Source organism: Oncorhynchus gorbuscha, linkage group LG22 (assembly GCF_021184085.1).
Source record: "Oncorhynchus gorbuscha isolate QuinsamMale2020 ecotype Even-year linkage group LG22, OgorEven_v1.0, whole genome shotgun sequence".
Taxonomy (NCBI): domain Eukaryota; kingdom Metazoa; phylum Chordata; class Actinopteri; order Salmoniformes; family Salmonidae; genus Oncorhynchus; species Oncorhynchus gorbuscha.
The window spans coordinates 48,896,006-48,915,174 of record NC_060194.1 but is presented as its reverse complement, the minus strand read 5'-3'; the positions used below and the strand labels follow the sequence as shown (position 1 = coordinate 48,915,174).

The window sequence follows — 19,169 nt, the reverse complement described above, 5'->3', positions numbered from 1 at the left end:
ATATCGTTTAGGACCTTGAGCGTGGCTGAGGTGCACCCAAAAACCATATTTGTTGGTGATCTGTTTGTTAACTTTCAAAGATTTTAGAAAGGCAGGATGGATAAAGGTCTACAAGGTCTACAGTACAGTTTGGCTTTCGAATACTTTAGAAAGGCAGGGCAGGATAGATATAGGTCTGTAACAGTTTGGGTCTAGAGTGTCTCCCCCTTTGAAGAGGGGGATGACCGCGGTAGCTTTCCAATCTTCGGGTATCTCAGACGAAACGAATGAGAGGTTGAATAGGCTAGTAATAGGGGTTGCAACAATTTCGGCAGATAATTTTAGAAAGAGAGTATCCAGATTGTCTAGCCCAGCTGATTTGTAGCGATCCAGATTTTGTAGTTCTTTCAGAACATCAGCTGTCTGGATTTGGGTCTAGGGGCGTGGGGGAGGCTTTGACAAGTTGCTGCAGGGTTGCAGAGCTGTTGACTGGGGTAGCCAGGAGGAACGCATGGCCAACCGTAGAAATATGCTGATTTGAAATAATCTATTATCGTGTATTTATTGGTGGTAACAGTGTTTCCTAGCCTCGGTGCAGTGGGCAGCTGGGAGGAGGTGCTCTTATTCTCCATGGACTTTACAGTGTCCCAGAACTTTTTGCTATTAGTGCTACAGGATGTAAATGTCTGTTTAAAAAGCTTAGCTTTCCTAACTGACTGAGTATATTGGTTCCTGACTTCCCTGAAAAGTTGCATATCGCGGGGGCTATTCGATGCTAATGCAGAACGCCACAGGATGTTTTTGTGCTGGTCAAGGGCATTCAAGTCTGGGGTGAACCAAGTGCTATATCTGTTCTTAGTTCCACATTTTTTAAATGGGGCATGCTTATTTAAGATGGTGAGGAATGCACTTTTATAGAGCAACCAGGCATCCTCTACTGACGGGATGAGGTCAATATCCTGCCAGGATACCCGGGCCAGGTTGATTAGAAAGGCCTGCTCGCTGAAGTGTTTCAGGGAGCGTTTTACAGTGATGAGTGGAGGTCGTTTGACCGCGGGCCCATTACGGATGCAGGCAATGAGGCAGTAATCGCTGAGATCCTGATTGAAGACAGCAGAGCTGTATTTAGAGGGCAAGTTGGTCAGGATGATATCTAAGAGGTTGCCCATGGTAATGGATTTAGGGTTGTACCTGGTAGGTTCCTTGATAATTTGTGTGAGATTGAGGGCATCTAGTTTAGATTGTATGAAGGCCAGTTTAGGTCACCTAACAGTATGAACTCTGAAGATAGATGGGGGACAATCAATTCACATATGGTGTCCAGGGCACAGCTGGGGGCAGAAGGTGGTCTATAACAGGCGGCAACAGTGAGAGACTCGAATTGTTTAGTATGTCAGAACTCTGCAGTAGATTGCAACTTCGCCCCCTTTGGCAGTTCTATTTTGTATTAAAATGTTGTAGTTGGGGATGGAAATTTCAGGATTTTTGGTGGCCTTCCTAAGCCAGGATTCAGACATGGCTAGGACATCCGGGTTGGCCGAGTGTGCTAAAGCAGTGAATAAAACAAACTCAGGGAGGAGGCTTCTAATGTTAACATGCATGAAACCTGGCTTTTCCGGTTACAGAAGTCAACAAATGAGAGGGCCTGGGGAATAGGAGTGGTGCTGGGGGCTGTAGGGCCTGGGTTAACCTCACCTCTACATCACCAGAAGAGGAGTAGGATAAGGGTACGGCTAAAGGCTATAAGAACTGGTCATCTACTGCGTTCAGTACTGAGAGTAAAAGGAGCAGATTTCTGGGCTGGGAAGAATAGATTCAAGGCATAATGTACAGACAAGGGTATGGTAGGATGTGAGTACAGTGGAGAGACACCTAGGCTCTAGAGGTTTTGTCTCTAGAGGCACCTGTTTAGCCAGGTGAGGTCACCGCATGTGTGAGGGGTAGAACAAAAGGGCTATCTAAGGCATATTGGGCAGGGATGGGGGCTCTACAGTGAAATAAGACAATAATCACTAACCAAAACCGCAATAGACAAGGCACATTGACATTAGGGAGAGGCATGTGTAGCCAAGTGATCATAGGGTCCAATGAGTAGCAATATATGAGTCAGGGAGCCGATTCAGTAGTCACTACTACGCTAGGTGAGCTGGAGACACGGTGATTCGGACAGCTAGCGGGCCGGGGATAGCAGAAGGGCCTCCGGGGACGTTGCTATGGAAGAGTCTGTTGAAACCACCTTGGACGATTACGTCGGCAGACCAGTCGTGATGGATCGGCGGGGCTCCTTGTCGGCAGTAAAGGGTCCAGGCCAATTGGCAAAAGAGGTATTGTAGCCAAAGAATTGGCTGGTGGACCTCTTCGGCTCACCCTCCATTTGGCAAATCTGACCATAATTATATCCTCCTGATTCCTGCTTACAAGCAAAAACTAAGCAGGAAGTAGCAGTGAATCACTCAATACGGAAGTGGTCAGATGATGCAGATGCTAAACTACAGGACTGTTTCGTTAGTACAGGCTGGAATATGTCCCGGGACTTATCCTATGACATTGAGGAGTATACCGCCTCAGTCACCAGCTTCATCAATAAGTGCATCGATGGCGTCATCCCCACAGTGACTGTACGTACATTTCCCAACCAGAAGCCATGGATTACAGGCAGCATCCACACCGATCTAAAGGCTAGAGCTGCCGCTTTCAAGGAGTGGGACACTAATCCGGACGCCTATAAGAAATACAACTATGCCCTCAGACGAACCATCAAACAGGCAAAGAGACAATACAGGACTAAGATTGAATCCTTATACACTGGCTTAGACGCTCGTTGGATGTGGCAGGGCTTGCAAACTATTACAGACTACAAAGGGAAACCCAGCCGCGAGCTGCCCAGTGACGCCAGCCTATCAGACGGGCTAAATTCCTTTTATGCTCGCTTGGAGGCAAGCAACACAGAAGCATGCATGAGAGCACCAGCTGTTCCGGACGACTGGGTGATCACGCTCTCCATAGCTGATGTGAGCAAGACCTTTAAACAGGTCAACATTCACGAGGCCGTGGGGACAGACTGATTACCAGGACGTATATTCAAAGCATGCACCGACAGACTGATTGTAGGCAGGTCATCTGCTCGACTGATTGTAGTCAGGTCATCTGACAGACTGATTGTAGTCAGGTGATCTGACAGACTGATTGTAGTAAGGTCACCTGATAGACTGAGTTTCTCCTGGTCAGCTGACACGGTCAGTAGAAGGACCCATCCTCATACTTCACCACATTGTTATGGATTGTTCTTCAACTGTATTAATCTATTGCCTGTCTGTTTATGTGTTCAACCAGCTGGAAGAAGAGAGACGAGAAGAGAAAGGGGAGGTGAGAGGAGAGGCCAGAGGGGAGACGCAGGGAGGAGGAGGAGACCCAGACTGGGTCTTTAAACAGGAGCGAGAGGAGCACCGTTGTCTCCTGGCAGAGAGCCACAGCACCTCCCTGAACCTCCACTGGAAGCTACAGCAGGGAGAGAAGAGGTGGGGGAGGGAGAGGAGAGGCCTACTGGAACGCTTCGACCAGGAGAGACAAGAGTGGGACAGCAACATGAGAAACATGCACCACGAGATGGAGAGGGTGAGGAGGGGGAGAGAGGAGGGGTAGGGAGAGGAGGGGGAGGGACAGCAACATGAGTAACATGCACCACGAGATGGAGAGGGTGAGGCGGGGGAGAGAGGAGGGGGAGGGAGGAGAGGGAGGGACAGCAACATGAGAAACATGCACCACGAGATGGAGAGGGTGAGGAGGGGGAGAGAGGAGGGGGAGGGAGGAGAGGGAGGGACAGCAACATGAGAAACATGCACCACGAGATGGAGAGGGTGAGGAGGGGGAGAGAGGAGGGGGAGGGAGGAGAGGGAGGGACAGCAACATGAGAAACATGCACCACGAGATGGTGAGGGGGGACAGCAACATGAGTAACATGCACCACAAGATGGAGAGGGTGAGGAGGGGGGGAACAGCAACATGAGAAACATGCACCACGAGATGGAGAGGGTGAGGAGGGGGAGAGAGGAGGGGAGGGAGAGGATGGGGAGGGAGGAGAGGGAGGGACAGCAACATGAGAAACATGCACCACAAGATGGAGAGGGTGAGGAGGGGGAGAGAGGAGGGGGAGGGAGGAGAGGGAGGGACAGCAACATGAGTAACATGCACCGCAAGATGGTGAGGGGGGACAGCAACATGAGTAACATGCACCACAAGATGGAGAGGGTGAGGGGGGGGAACAGCAACATGAGTAACATGCACCACAAGATGGAGAGGGTGAGGGGGGGGTGTCACACTACTGAGACCATCTCTCTTCATATTCTGTAGTCACATCACCCTGTCTGAAACTACTCATTCCTCTCCTCTCTCCCTCTCCTCTCATTCCTTTCCTCTCTCCCTCCTCCTGTCCCCTCTCCTCTCATTCCGTTCCTCTCTCCCTCCTCCTGACCTCTCTCCCTCTCCTCTCATTCCTTTCCTCTCCCTCCTCCTGACCTCTCTCCCTCTCCTCTCATTCCTTTCCTCTCCCACCTCCTGACCTCTCTCCCTCTCCTCTCATTCCTTTCCTCTCCCTCCTCCTGTCCTCTTTCCCTCTACTCTCATTCCTTTCCTCTCCTCTCTCCTATTTCCCTCTCTCTACTCTCCTCTCATTCCTTTCCTCTGTCCCTCCTCCTCTCCTCTCTCCCTCTCCTCTTTCCCTCTCTCTACTCTCCTCTCATTCCTTTCCTTTCTCCCTCCCCCTCTCTCTCCCTCTCCTCCTTCTCTCTCTCCCTCTCCTCCTTCTCTCTCTCCCTTTCCTCCTTCTATCTCTACCTCTCCTCTCTCTCTCTCCCCCTTCTCTCTCTCCCTCTGCTCCCTCTATCTACCTCTCCTCCCTCTCCTCTCTCTCTCTTTCTCCTCTCTCCCTCTCTCTCCTCCCTCCCTCTCCTCTCTCTTTCCTTCCTCCCCCTCTCCTCCCCCTCTCCTCCCTCCCTCTCTCCTTCCCCCTCTCTCTCCTCCCTCTCTCTCCTCTCTCTCTCATCCCTCTCTCTCCTCTCTTTCGTCCTCTATCTCTTCTCTCTCCTCCCTCCCTCCCTCTCCTCTCTCTCTCCTCCCTCTCCTCTCTCTCCTCTCTCTCCTCTCCTCCCTCTCTCTCCTCCCTCTCCTCTCTCTCTCTCTCTCCTCTCTCCTCCCTCTCTCTATCTCCTCCCTCTCTCTCCCCTCTCTCTCCTCTGTCCCTCTCTCTCCTCTCTCCTCCCTCTCTCTCTCTCTCTCTCTCTCTCCTCTCTCTCCCTCTCTCTCTCCTCTCTCTCCCTCTCCTCTCTCTCCTCCCTCTCCTCTCCCTCTCCTCTCTCTCTCCCCTCTCTCTCCTCTCTCTCTCCTCACTCTCTCCCCTCTCTCCCTCTCCTCCCTCTCTCTCCTCTCTCTCCTCCCTCCCTCTCCTCTCTCTCTCCTCTCTCTCTCCTCCCTCTCTCTCCCCTCTCTCTCCTCTGTCTCTCTCTCCTCCCTCTCTCTCCCCTCTCTCTCCTCTGTCCCTCTCTCTCCTCTCTCCTCCCTCTCTCTCCTCTGTCCCTCTCTCTCCTCCGTCCCTCTCTCCTCCCTCTCTCTCCTCTGTCCCCCTCTCTCCTCCCTCCCTCTCCCCTCTCTCTCCTCTCTCCTCCCTCTCTCTCCTCTCTCCTCCCTCTCTCTCCTCTCTCCTCCCTCTCTCTCCTCTCTCTCCTCTCTCTCCTCTCTCTCCTCTCTCTCCTCTCTCTCTCCTCTCTCTCTCCTCTCTCCTCCCTCTCTCTCCTCCCTCTCCTCTCTCTCTCCTCTCTCTCTCCTCCCTCCCTCTCCTCTCTCTCTCCTCTCTCTCTCTCCTCCCTCTCTCTCTCCTCTGTCCCTCCCTCTCCTCTCTCCTCCCTCTCTCTCCTCTGTCCCTCTCTCTCCTCTCTCCTCCTCTCTCTCTCCTCTGTCCCTCCCTCTCCTCTCTCCTCCCTCCCTCTCCTCTCTCCTCCCTCTCTCTCCTCTCTCCTCCCTCCCTCTCCTCTCTCTCCTCTCTCCTCCCTCTCTCTCCTCTCTCCTCTCTCTCTCCTCCCTCTCTCTCCTCTCTCCTCCCTCTCTCTCCTCTCTCCTCTCTCTCTCCTCCCTCTCTCTCCTCTCTCCTCCCTCTCTCTCCTCTCTCCTCCCTCTCTCTCCTCCCTCTCTCTCCTCCCTCTCCTCCCTCTCTCTCCTCCCTCCCTCTCCTCTCTCCTCCCTCCCTCTCCTCTCTCCTCCCTCTCTCTCCTCTCTCCTCCCTCCCTCTCTCTCCTCTCTCCTCTCTCCTCCCTCTATCTCCTCTCTCCTCTCCTCCCTCTCTCTCCTCCCTCTCTCTCCTCTCTCTCCTCTCTCCTCCCTCTCTCTCCTCTCTCTCCTCTCTCCTCCCTCTCTCTCCTCTCTCTCCTCTCTCCTCCCTCTCTCTCCTCTCTCTCTCTCTCCTCTGTCCCTCTCTCTCCTCCCTCTCTCTCCTCTCTCTCCTCTCTCTCCTCTCTCTCCTCCTCTCCTCTCCTCACCCCACAGCTGCAGAGAGAGCTGAATGTCCGACAGAGCAGTGAGGGCTCACCCTCCGATGTCAAAGACGTGGTGATGGCAGGAGGACACAGGGGTGTGTTTTCCCCACAGGAGAGCCCATGTAAGGTCCCCCCCTCCCCTCGGTCACCCCGCTCCCCTCGCTCTGCCATCCCCGGTCCTGTTTCCCTCCCCACCCGCTCCCACTCGGACTCAGAGGCCCATGAAGAGCAGGGGGCTGTAGTGAGGGTCAGAGGCCCAACAGAGAACATTTTCCTGGACGCTCTGACGCTAGACTCCCTTGGTAGCCTGGAGGTCCCACCTCCCAGCAGACTGGACTCTGACAAGAGGTTGCTCTATATGAACCAGGTGAGACATATCAGACTCTGACAAGAGGTTCCCCTATATGAACCAGGTGAGACATATCAGACTCTGACAAGAGGTTCCTCTATATGAACCAGGTGAGACATATCAGACTCTGACAAGAGGTTCCTCTATATGAACCAGGTGAGACATATCAGACTCTGACAAGAGGTTGCTCTATATGAACCAGGTGAGACATCAGACTCAGACAAGAGGTTCCCCTATATGAACCAGGTGAGACATATCAGACTCTGACAAGAGGTTCCTCTATATGAACCAGGTGAGACATCAGACTCTGACAAGAGGTTCCTCTATATGAACCAGGTGAGACATATCAGACTCTGACAAGAGGTTCCTCTATATGAACCAGGTGAGACATCAGACTCAGACAAGAGGTTCCCCTATATGAACCAGGTGAGACATATCAGACTCTGACAAGAGGTTCCTCTATATGAACCAGGTGAGACATCAGACTCAGACAAGAGGTTCCCCCTATATGAACCAGGTGAGACATCAGACTCTGGAGTATCCCAAATTGCATATAGTGCACAACCTTTGACAAAATGGAACTCTATTCCACATCAGGTAACTGATTCAAGCAGTAAAATCTGATTTTTAAAAACCAGATAAAAATACACCTTATGGAACAGCGGGGGACTGTGAAGACACACACAGGTACAGTCATATGTACACACACACATGGTAACATACACACACCTACACATGGATTTAGTGTTGTAGATATGTGGTAGTGGGGTAGGGGCCTGAGGGAACACACTGACTGTGTTGTGAAATCTGCTATGAATGTATTGTAATGTTTTAAAAAATGTATCTATAACTGCCTTAAGGAACCAATGGGGATCCATAATAAACCCCAGGAAGAGTAGCTGCTGCCTTGGCAGGAACTAATGGGGATCCATAATAAACCCCAGGAAGAGTAGCTGCTGCCTTAAGGAACTAATGGGGATCCATAATAAACCCCAGGAAGAGTAGCTGCTGCCTTAAGGAACTAATGGGGATCCATAATAAACCCCAGGAAGAGTAGCTGCTGCCTTGGCAGGAACTAATGGGGATCCATAATAAACCCCGGGAAGAGTAGCTGCTGCCTTGGCAGGAACTAATGGGGATCCATAATAAACCCCAGGAAGAGTAGCTGCTGCCTTGGCAGGAACTAATGGGGATCCATAATAAACCCCAGGAAGAGTAGCTGCTGCCTTGACAACAGGAACTAATGGGGATCCATAATAAACCCCAGGAAGAGTAGCTGCTGCCTTGACAACAGGAACTAATGGGGATCCATAATAAACCCCAGGAAGAGTAGCTGCTGCCTTGACAACAGGAACTAATGGGGATCCATAATAAACCCCAGGAAGAGTAGCTGCTGTCTTGACAGGAACTAATGGGGATCCATAATAAACCCCAGGAAGAGTAGCTGCTGTCTTGACAACAGGAACTAATGGGGATCCATAATAAACCCCAGGAAGAGTAGCTGCTGCCTTGACAACAGGAACTAATGGGGATCCATAATAAACCCCAGGAAGAGTAGCTGCTGCCTTGGCAGGAACTAATGGGGATCCATAATAAACCCCAGGAAGAGTAGCTGCTGCCTTGGCAGGAACTAATGGGGATCCATAATAAACCCCAGGAAGAGTAGCTGCTGCCTTGACAACAGGAACTAATGGGGATCCATAATAAACCCCAGGAAGAGTAGCTGCTGCCTTGACAACAGGAACTAATGGGGATCCATAATAAACCCCGGGAAGAGTAGCTGCTGCCTTGGCAGGAACTAATGGGGATCCATAATAAACCCCAGGAAGAGTAGCTGCTGCCTTGGCAGGAACTAATGGGGATCCATAATAAACCCCAGGAAGAGTAGCTGCTGCCTTGACAACAGGAACTAATGGGGATCCATAATAAACCCCAGGAAGAGTAGCTGCTGCCTTGACAACAGGAACTAATGGGGATCCATAATAAACCCCAGGAAGAGTAGCTGCTGCCTTGACAACAGGAACTAATGGGGATCCATAATAAACCCCAGGAAGAGTAGCTGCTGTCTTGACAGGAACTAATGGGGATCCATAATAAACCCCAGGAAGAGTAGCTGCTGTCTTGACAACAGGAACTAATGGGGATCCATAATAAACCCCAGGAAGAGTAGCTGCTGCCTTGACAACAGGAACTAATGGGGATCCATAATAAACCCCAGGAAGAGTAGCTGCTGCCTTGGCAGGAACTAATGGGGATCCATAATAAACCCCAGGAAGAGTAGCTGCTGCCTTGGCAGGAACTAATGGGGATCCATAATAAACCCCAGGAAGAGTAGCTGCTGCCTTGGCAGGAACTAATGGGGATCCATAATAAACCCCAGGAAGAGTAGCTGCTGCCTTGGCAGGAACTAATGGGGATCCATAATAAACCCCAGGAAGAGTAGCTGCTGCCTTGGCAGGAACTAATGGGGATCCATAATAAACCCCAGGAAGAGTAGCTGCTGCCTTGGCAGGAACTAATGGGGATCCATAATAAACCCCAGGAAGAGTAGCTGCTGCCTTGGCAGGAACTAATGGGGATCCATAATAAACCCCAGGAAGAGTAGCTGCTGCCTTGGCAGGAACTAATGGGGATCCATAATAAACCCCAGGAAGAGTAGCTGCTGCCTTGACAGAACTAATGGGGATCCATAATAAACCCCAGGAAGAGTAGCTGCTGCCTTGGCAGGAACTAATGGGGATCCATAATAAACCCCGGGAAGAGTAGCTGCTGCCTTGGCAGGAACTAATGGGGATCCATAATAAACCCCGGGAAGAGTAGCTGCTGCCTTGGCAGGAACTAATGGGGATCCATAATAAACCCCAGGAAGAGTAGCTGCTGCCTTGACAGGAACTAATGGGGATCCATAATAAACCCCGGGAAGAGTAGCTGCTGCCTTGGCAGGAACTAATGGGGATCCATAATAAACCCCAGGAAGAGTAGCTGCTGCCTTGGCAGGAACTAATGGGGATCCATAATAAAAACAAATATAACTATGGGTCCTGTTCAACTGTAGAGCACTATGGGTCCTGGTCAACAGTAGAGCACTATGGATCCTGGTCAACTGTAGTGCACTATGGGTCCTGGTCCACAGTAGTGCACTATGGATCCTGGTCAACAGTAGTGCACTATGGGTCCTGGTCAACAGTAGAGCACTATGGGTCCTGGTCAACTGTAGTGCACTATGGGTCCTGGTCCACAGTAGTGCACTATGGGTCCGGGTCAACAGTAGAACACTATGGGTCCTGGTCTACAGTAGAGCACTATGGGTACTGGTCAACAGTAGATCACTATGGGTCCTGGTCAACAGTAGATCACTATGGGTCCTGGTCAACAGTAGAGCACTATGGGTCCTGGTCAACAGCAGAGCACTATGGGTCCTGGTCAACAGTAGAGCACTATGGGTGTTGGTCAACAGTAGAGCACTATGGGTGTTGGTCAACAATAGTGCACTATGGGTCCTGGTCCACAGTAGTGCACTATGGGTGTTGGTCAACAGTAGAGCACTATGGGTACTGGTCCACAGTAGAGCACTATGGGTCCTGGTCAACAGTAGAGCTCTATGGGTCCTGGTCAACAGTAGATCACTATGGGTACTGGTCAACTGTAGAGCACTATGGGTACTGGTCAACTGTAGAGCACTATGGTTACTGGTCCACAGTAGTGCACTATGGGTCCGGGTCAACTGTAGAGCACTATGGGTCCTGGTCAACAGTAGATCACTATGGGTCCTGGTCAACTGTAGAGCACTATGGGTACTGGTCCACAGTAGAGCACTATAGGTGTTGGTCAACAGTAGAGCACTATGGGTGTTGGTCAACAGTAGTGCACTATGGGTGTTGGTCAACAGTAGTGCACTATGGGTACTGGTCAACAGTAGAGCACTATGGGTGTTGGTCAATAGTAGAGCACTATGGGTGTTGGTCAACAGTAGAGCACTATGGGTGTTGGTCTACAGTAGAGCACTATGGGTGTTGCTCTACAGTAGATCACTATGGGTCCTGGTCAACAGTAGAGCACTATGGGTGTTGGTCAACAGTAGAGCACTATGGGTGTTGGTCAACAGTAGAGCACTATGGGTGTTGGTCAACAGTAGAGCACTATGGGTCCTGGTCAACAGTAGAGCACTATGGGTGTTGGTCAACAGTAGAGCACTATGGGTGTTGGTCAACAGTAGAGCACTATGGGTGTTGGTCAACAGTAGTGCACTATGGGTGTTGGTCAACAGTAGTGCACTATGGGTACTGGTCAACAGTAGAGCACTATGGGTACTGGTCAACAGTAGAGCACTATGGGTGTTGGTCAACAGTAGAGCACTATGGGTGTTGGTCAACAGTAGAGCACTATGGGTCCTGGTCAACAGTAGTGCACTATGGGTACTGGTCAACAGTAGAGCACTATGGGTCCTGGTCAACAGTAGTGCACTATGGGTGTTGGTCAACAGAAGAGCACTATGGGTGTTGGTCAACAGTAGAGCACTATGGGTCCTGGTCAACAGTAGTGCACTATGGGTGTTGGTCAACAGTAGTGCACGATGTTAGGTGCCATTTGGGATGCTTTCCAGGAATGTCAAATGTGGGAGTGTTTTCAGACATGAAAGGGTTCATCAATTCTTGCCCAGTGCAGGTTTTAATTCCAGCCCGGCACTAAGACGTCTGCGTATGTTGTTTCAGGCTCTGAATGAGATCCCAGACATAGAGGACCCAATGTACCAGGAGGAAGAGGAGGAGGAGAAAGAGATGGGCTTTGGCAGTCTGCTCAGGTAAGGTGGTTAACCTGTTGACTTACCTGGAAATACTGTATAAATGTCTTAGACCTACAGGTAATATTTTCACTTATCTAGACAGGCCCTCATTGTAATGGTCACATGGTCTGTGGCAGTCTCCTCGGGTAAATATCTTCTTTCTGTTCACCTCAACATATCTGATGTTAGTAGAAGTATTTTCGATAGCCTACTTGGATAAATGAAGGTAGTACAATTACTGCTAATGTTTCCGATTTACCCAGAATACCATTCTACTGGTTACAACAGCTATGCTTCACCTTAACAGACTACCATCCTACTGGTTACAACAGCTATGCTTCACCTTAACAGACTACCATCCTACTGGTTACAACAGCTATGCTTCACCTTAACAGACTACCATCCTACTGGTTACAACAGCTATGCTTCACCTTAACAGACTACCATCCTACTGGTTACAACAGCTATGCTTCACCTTAACAGACTACCATCCTACTGGTTACAACAGCTATGAAATAAAGTCACGTTGTTTCTGTCTTCTATTGCTAGAAGTGACAGTAGATTCCCTGGTGATTGCTGTGAGAAGAGATATGATCCAAGTCTCTTTAGGAGGGATATGATCCAAGTCTCTTTGGGAGAGGATATGATCCAAGTCTCTTTGGGAGGGGATATGATCCAAGTCTCTTTAGGAGGGGATATGATCCAAGTCTCTTTAGGAGGGGATATGATCCAAGTCTCTTTGGGAGAGGATATGATCCAAGTCTCTTTAGGAGGGGATATGAACCAAGTCTCTTTGGGAGGGGATATGATCCAAGTCTCTTTGGGAGGAGATATGATCCAAGTCTCTTTGGGAGGGGATATGATCCAAGTCTCTTTGGGAGGAGATATGATCCAAGTCTCTTTGGGATGGGATATGATCCAAGTCTCTTTGGGAGGAGATATGATCCAAATCTCTTTGGGAAATATGATCCAAGTCTCTTTGGGAGGGGATATGATCCAAGTCTCTTTGGGAGGGGATATGATCCAAGTCTCTTTGGGAGGGGATATGATCCAAGTCTCTTTGGGAGGGGATATGATCCAAGTCTCTTTGGGAGGGGATATGATCCAAGTCTCTTTGGGAGAGGCAAGGATCCAAGTCTCTTTGGGAGGGGATATGATCCAAGTCTCTTTAGGAGGGGATATGATCCAAGTCTCTTTGGGAGGGGATATGATCCAAGTCTCTTTGGGAGGGGATATGATCCAAGTCTCTTTGGGAGGGGATATGATCCAAGTCTCTTTGGGAGGGGATATGATCCAAGTCTCTTTGGGAGGGGATATGATCCAAGTCTCTTTGGGAGGGGATATGATCCAAGTCTCTTTGGGAGGGGATATGATCCAAGTCTCTTTGGGAGGAGATATGATCCAAGTCTCTTTGGGATGGGATATGATCCAAGTCTCTTTGGGAGGAGATATGATCCAAGTCTCTTTGGGAAATATGATCCAAGTCTCTTTGGGAGGGGATATGATCCAAGTCTCTTTGGGAGGGGATATGATCCAAGTCTCTTTGGGAGGGGATATGATCCAAGTCTCTTTGGGAGGGGATATGATCCAAGTCTCTTTGGGAGAGGCAAGGATCCAAGTCTCTTTGGGAGGGGATATGATCCAAGTCTCTTTAGGAGGGGATATGATCCAAGTCTCTTTGGGAGGGGATATGATCCAAGTCTCTTTGGGAGGGGATATGATCCAAGTCTCTTTGGGAGGGGATATGATCCAAGTCTCTTTGGGAGGGGATATGATCCAAGTCTCTTTGGGAGGGGATATGATCCAAGTCTCTTTAGGAGGGGATATGATCCAAGTCTCTTTGGGAGGGGATATGATCCAAGTCTCTTTGGGAGGGGATATGATCCAAGTCTCTTTGGGAGGGGATATGATCCAAGTCTCTTTGGGAGGGGATATGATCCAAGTCTCTTTGGGAGAGGCAAGGATCCAAGTCTCTTTGGGAGAGGCAAGGATCCAAGTCTCTTTGGGAGGGGATATGATCCAAGTCTCTTTGGGAGGGGATATGATCCAAGTCTCTTTAGGGGGGGATATGATCCAAGTCTCTATGGGAGGGGATATGATCCAAGTCTCTTTGGGAGGGGATATGATCCAAGTCTCTTTGGGAGGGGATATGATCCAAGTCTCTTTAGGAGGGGATATGATCCAAGTCTCTTTGGGAGGAGATATGATCCAAGTCTCTTTAGGGGGATATGATCCAAGTCTCTTTGGGAGGGGATATGATCCAAGTCTCTTTGGGAGGGGATATGATCCAAGTCTCTTTGGGAGGGGATATGATCCAAGTCTCTTTGGGAGGGGATATGATCCAAGTCTCTTTGGGAGGGGATATGATCCAAGTCTCTTTGGGAGGGGATATGATCCAAGTCTCTTTGGGAGGATATGATCCAAGTCTCTTTAGGAGGGGATATGATCCAAGTCTCTTTAGGAGGGGATATGATCCAAGTCTCTTTAGGAGGGGATATGATCCAAGTCTCTTTAGGAGGGGATATGATCCAAGTCTCTTTAGAGGGGATATGATCCAAGTCTCTTTAGGAGGGGATATGATCCAAGTCTCTTTAGGAGGGGATATGATCCAAGTCTCTTTAGGAGGGGATATGATCCAAGTCTCTTTAGGAGGATATGATCCAAGTCTCTTTGGGAGGGGATATGATCCAAGTCTCTTTGGGAGGGGATATGATCCAAGTCTCTTTGGGAGGGGATATGATCCAAGTCTCTTTGGGAGGGGATATGATCCAAGTCTCTTTGGGAGGGGATATGATCCAAGTCTCTTTGGGAGGGGATATGATCCAAGTCTCCTTGGGAGAGGCAAGGATCCAAGTCTCTTTGGGAGGATATGATCCAAGTCTCTTTAGGAGGATATGATCCAAGTCTCTTTGGGAGGGGATATGATCCAAGTCTCTTTGGGAGGGGATATGATCCAAGTCTCTTTGGGAGGATATGATCCAAGTCTCTTTAGGAGGGGATATGATCCAAGTCTCTTTGGGAGGGGATATGATCCAAGTCTCTTTGGGAGGGGATATGATCCAAGTCTCTTTGGGAGGGGATATGATCCAAGTCTCTTTGGGAGGGGATATGATCCAAGTCTCTTTGGGAGAGGCAAGGATCCAAGTCTCTTTGGGAGAGGCAAGGATCCAAGTCTCTTTGGGAGGGGATATGATCCAAGTCTCTTTGGGAGGGGATATGATCCAAGTCTCTTTAGGGGGGGATATGATCCAAGTCTCTATGGGAGGATATGATCCAAGTCTCATTAGGAGGGGATATGATCCAAGTCTCTTTGGGAGGGGATATGATCCAAGTCTCTTTAGGAGGATATGATCCAAGTCTCTTTGGGAGGGGATATGATCCAAGTCTCTTTGGGAGGGGATATGATCCAAGTCTCTTTGGGAGGGGATATGATCCAAGTCTCTTTGGGAGGGGATATGATCCAAGTCTCTTTGGGAGAGGCAAGGATCCAAGTCTCTTTGGGAGAGGCAAGGATCCAAGTCTCTTTGGGAGGGGATATGATCCAAGTCTCTTTGGGAGGGGATATGATCCAAGTCTCTTTAGGGGGGGATATGATCCAAGTCTCTATGGGAGGGGATATGATCCAAGTCTCTTTGGGAGGGGATATGATCCAAGTCTCTTTGGGAGGGGATATGATCCAAGTCTCTTTAGGAGGGGATATGATCCAAGTCTCTTTGGGAGGAGATATGATCCAAGTCTCTTTAGGAGGGGATATGATCCAAGTCTCTTTGGGAGAAGATATGATCCAAGTCTCTTTGGGAGGGGATATGATCCAAGTCTCTTTGGGAGGGGATATGATCCAAGTCTCTTTGGGAGGGGATATGATCCAAGTCTCTTTGGGAGGGGATATGATCCAAGTCTCTTTGGGAGAGGCAAGGATCCAAGTCTCTTTGGGAGAGGCAAGGATCCAAGTCTCTTTGGGAGGGGATATGATCCAAGTCTCTTTGGGAGGGGATATGATCCAAGTCTCTTTAGGGGGGGATATGATCCAAGTCTCTATGGGAGGGGATATGATCCAAGTCTCTTTGGGAGGGATATGATCCAAGTCTCTTTGGGAGGGGATATGATCCAAGTCTCTTTAGGAGGGGATATGATCCAAGTCTCTTTGGGAGGAGATATGATCCAAGTCTCTTTAGGAAGGGATATGATCCAAGTCTCTTTGGGAGGGGATATGATCCAAGTCTCTTTGGGAGGGGATATGATCCAAGTCTCTTTGGGAGGGGATATGATCCAAGTCTCTTTGGGAGGATATGATCCAAGTCTCTTTGGGAGGGGATATGATCCAAGTCTCTTTGGGAGGGGATATGATCCAAGTCTCTTTGGGAGGGGATATGATCCAAGTCTCTTTGGGAGGGGATATGATCCAAGTCTCTTTGGGAGGGGATATGATCCAAGTCTCTTTGGGAGGGGATATGATCCAAGTCTCTTTAGGAGGGGATATGATCCAAGTCTCTTTAGGAGGGGATATGATCCAAGTCTCTTTAGGAGGGGATATGATCCAAGTCTCTTTAGGAGGGGATATGATCCAAGTCTCTTTAGGAGGGGATATGATCCAAGTCTCTTTAGGAGGGGATATGATCCAAGTCTCTTTAGGAGGGGATATGATCCAAGTCTCTTTAGGAGGGGATATGATCCAAGTCTCTTTAGGAGGGGATATGATCCAAGTCTCTTTGGGAGAGGATATGATCCAAGTCTCTTTGGGAGGGGATATGATCCAAGTCTCTTTGGGAGGGGATATGATCCAAGTCTCTTTGGGAGGGGATATGATCCAAGTCTCTTTGGGAGGGGATATGATCCAAGTCTCTTTGGGAGGGGATATGATCCAAGTCTCTTTGGGAGGGGATATGATCCAAGTCTCTTTGGGAGGGGATATGATCCAAGTCTCTTTGGGAGGGGATATGATCCAAGTCTCTTTGGGAGGGGATATGATCCAAGTCTCTTTGGGAGGGGATATGATCCAAGTCTCTTTGGGAGGGGATATGATCCAAGTCTCTATGGGAGGGGATATGATCCAAGTCTCTTCGGGAGGGGATATGATCCAAGTCTCTTTGGGAGGGGATATGATCCAAGTCTCTTTGGGAGGGGATATGATCCAAGTCTCTTTAGGAGGGGATATGATCCAAGTCTCTTTAGGAGGGGATATGATCCAAGTCTCTTTGGCTTTGGGAGGGGATATGATCCAAGTCTCTTTAGGAGGGGATGTGATCCAAGTCTCTTTAGGAGGGGATGTGATCCAAGTCTCTTTAGGAGGGGATATGATCCAAGTCTCTTTAGGAGGGGATATGATCCAAGTCTCTTTAGGAGGGGATATGTTCCAAGTCTCTTTAGGAGGGGATATGATCCAAGTCTCTTTGGGAGGGGATATGATCCAAGTCTCTTTGGGAGAGGATATGATCCAAGTCTCTATGGGAGGGGATATGATCCAAGTCTCTTTGGGAGGGGATATGATCCAAGTCTCTTTGGGAGAGGATATGATCCAAGTCTCTTTGGGAGGGGATATGATCCAAGTCTCTTTGGGAGGGGATATGATCCAAGTCTCTTTGGGAGGGGATATGATCCAAGTCTCTATGGGAGGGAATATGATCCAAGTCTCTTTGGGAGGGAATATGATCCAAGTCTCTTTGGGAGGGGATATGATCCAAGTCTCTTTAGGAGGGGATATGATCCAAGTCTCTTTAGGAGGGGATATGATCCAAGTCTCTTTAGGAGGGGATATGATCCAAGTCTCTTTGGGAAATATGATCCAAGTCTCTTTGGGAGGGGATATGATCCAAGTCTCTTGGGGAGGGGATATGATCCAAGTCTCTTTAGGAGACGATATGATCCAAGTATCTTTGGGAGAGGATATGATCCAAGTCTCTTTGGGAGGGGATATGATCCAAGTCTCTTTGGGAGGGGATATGATCCAAGTCTCTTTGGGAGGGGATATGATCCAAGTCTCTATGGGAGGGGATATGATCCAAGTCTCTTCGGGAGGGGATATGATCCAAGTCTCTTTGGGAGGGGATATGATCCAAGTCTCTTTGGGAGGGGATATGATCCAAGTCTCTTTAGGAGGGGATATGATCCAAGTCTCTTTAGGAGGGGATATGATCCAAGTCTCTTTGGGAAATATGATCCAAGTCTCTTTGGGAGGGGATATGATCCAAGTCTCTTTGGGAGGGGATATGATCCAAGTCTCTTTGGGAGGGGATATGATCCAAGTCTCTTTGGGAGACGATATGATCCAAGTCTCTTTGGGAGGGGATATGATCCAAGTCTCTTTGGGAGGGGATATGATCCAAGTCTCTTTAGGAGAGGATATGATCCAAGTCTCTTTGGGAGGGGATATGATCCAAGTCTCTTTGGGAGGGGATATGTTCCAAGTCTCTTTGGGAAATATGATCCAAGTCTCTTTAGAAGGGGATATGATCCAAGTCTCTTTGGGAGGGGATATGATCCAAGTCTCTTTGGGAGAGGCAAGGATCCAAGTCTCTTTGGGAGGGGATATGATCCAAGTCTCTTTGGGAGAGGATATGATCCAAGTCTCTTCAGGAGGGGATATGATCCAAGTCTCTTTGGGAGGGGATATGATCCAAGTCTCTTTGGGAGGAGATATGATCCAAGTCTCTTTAGGAGGGGATATGATCCAAGTCTCTTTGGGAGGGGATATGATCCAAGTCTCTTTGGGAGGGGATATGATCCAAGTCTCTTTAGGAGGGGATATGATCCAAGTCTCTTTGGGAGGGGATATGATCCAAGTCTCTTTAGGAGGGGATATGATCCAAGTCTCTTTGGGAGGATATGATCCAAGTCTCTTTGGGAGAGGATATGATCCAAGTCTCTATGGGAGGGGATATGATCCAAGTCTCTTTGGGAGGGGATATGATCCAAGTCTCTTTGGGAGAGGATATGATCCAAGTCTCTTTGGGAGGGGATATGATCCAAGTCTCTTTGGGAGGGGATATGATCCAAGTCTCTATGGGAGGATATGATCCAAGTCTCTATGGGAGGGGATATGATCCAAGTCTCTTTGGGAGGGAATATGATCCAAGTCTCTTTGGGAGGGGATATGATCCAAGTCTCTTTAGGAGGATATGATCCAAGTCTCTTTAGGAGGGGATATGATCCAAGTCTCTTTGGGAAATATGATCCAAGTCTCTTTGGGAGGGGATATGATCCAAGTCTCTTGGGGAGGGGATATGATCCAAGTCTCTTTGGGAGGGGATATGATCCAAGTATCTTTGGGAGAGGATATGATCCAAGTCTCTTTGGGAGGGGATATGATCCAAGTCTCTTTGGGAGGGGATATGATCCAAGTCTCTTTGGGAGGGGATATGATCCAAGTCTCTTCGGGAGGGGATATGATCCAAGTCTCTTCGGGAGGGGATATGATCCAAGTCTCTTTGGGAGGGGATATGATCCAAGTCTCTTTGGGAGGGGATATGATCCAAGTCTCTTTGGGAGGGGATATGATCCAAGTCTCTTTGGGAGGGGATATGATCCAAGTCTCTTT

General features: G+C 49.1%; 1 protein-coding gene across 1 annotated transcript in view; it reads left to right on the top strand.

The window, feature by feature from the left end:
* The window catches only part of LOC124009837 (microtubule cross-linking factor 1-like), a 271,598-nt gene that overhangs the window by 191,372 nt on the left and 61,057 nt on the right, over positions 1 to 19,169 (top strand). The window contains 3 exon segments of the mRNA XM_046322025.1: positions 3,313 to 3,594; positions 6,514 to 6,870; positions 11,565 to 11,653. Coding sequence (XP_046177981.1) covers positions 3,313 to 3,594; positions 6,514 to 6,870; positions 11,565 to 11,653 — 728 coding nt within the window.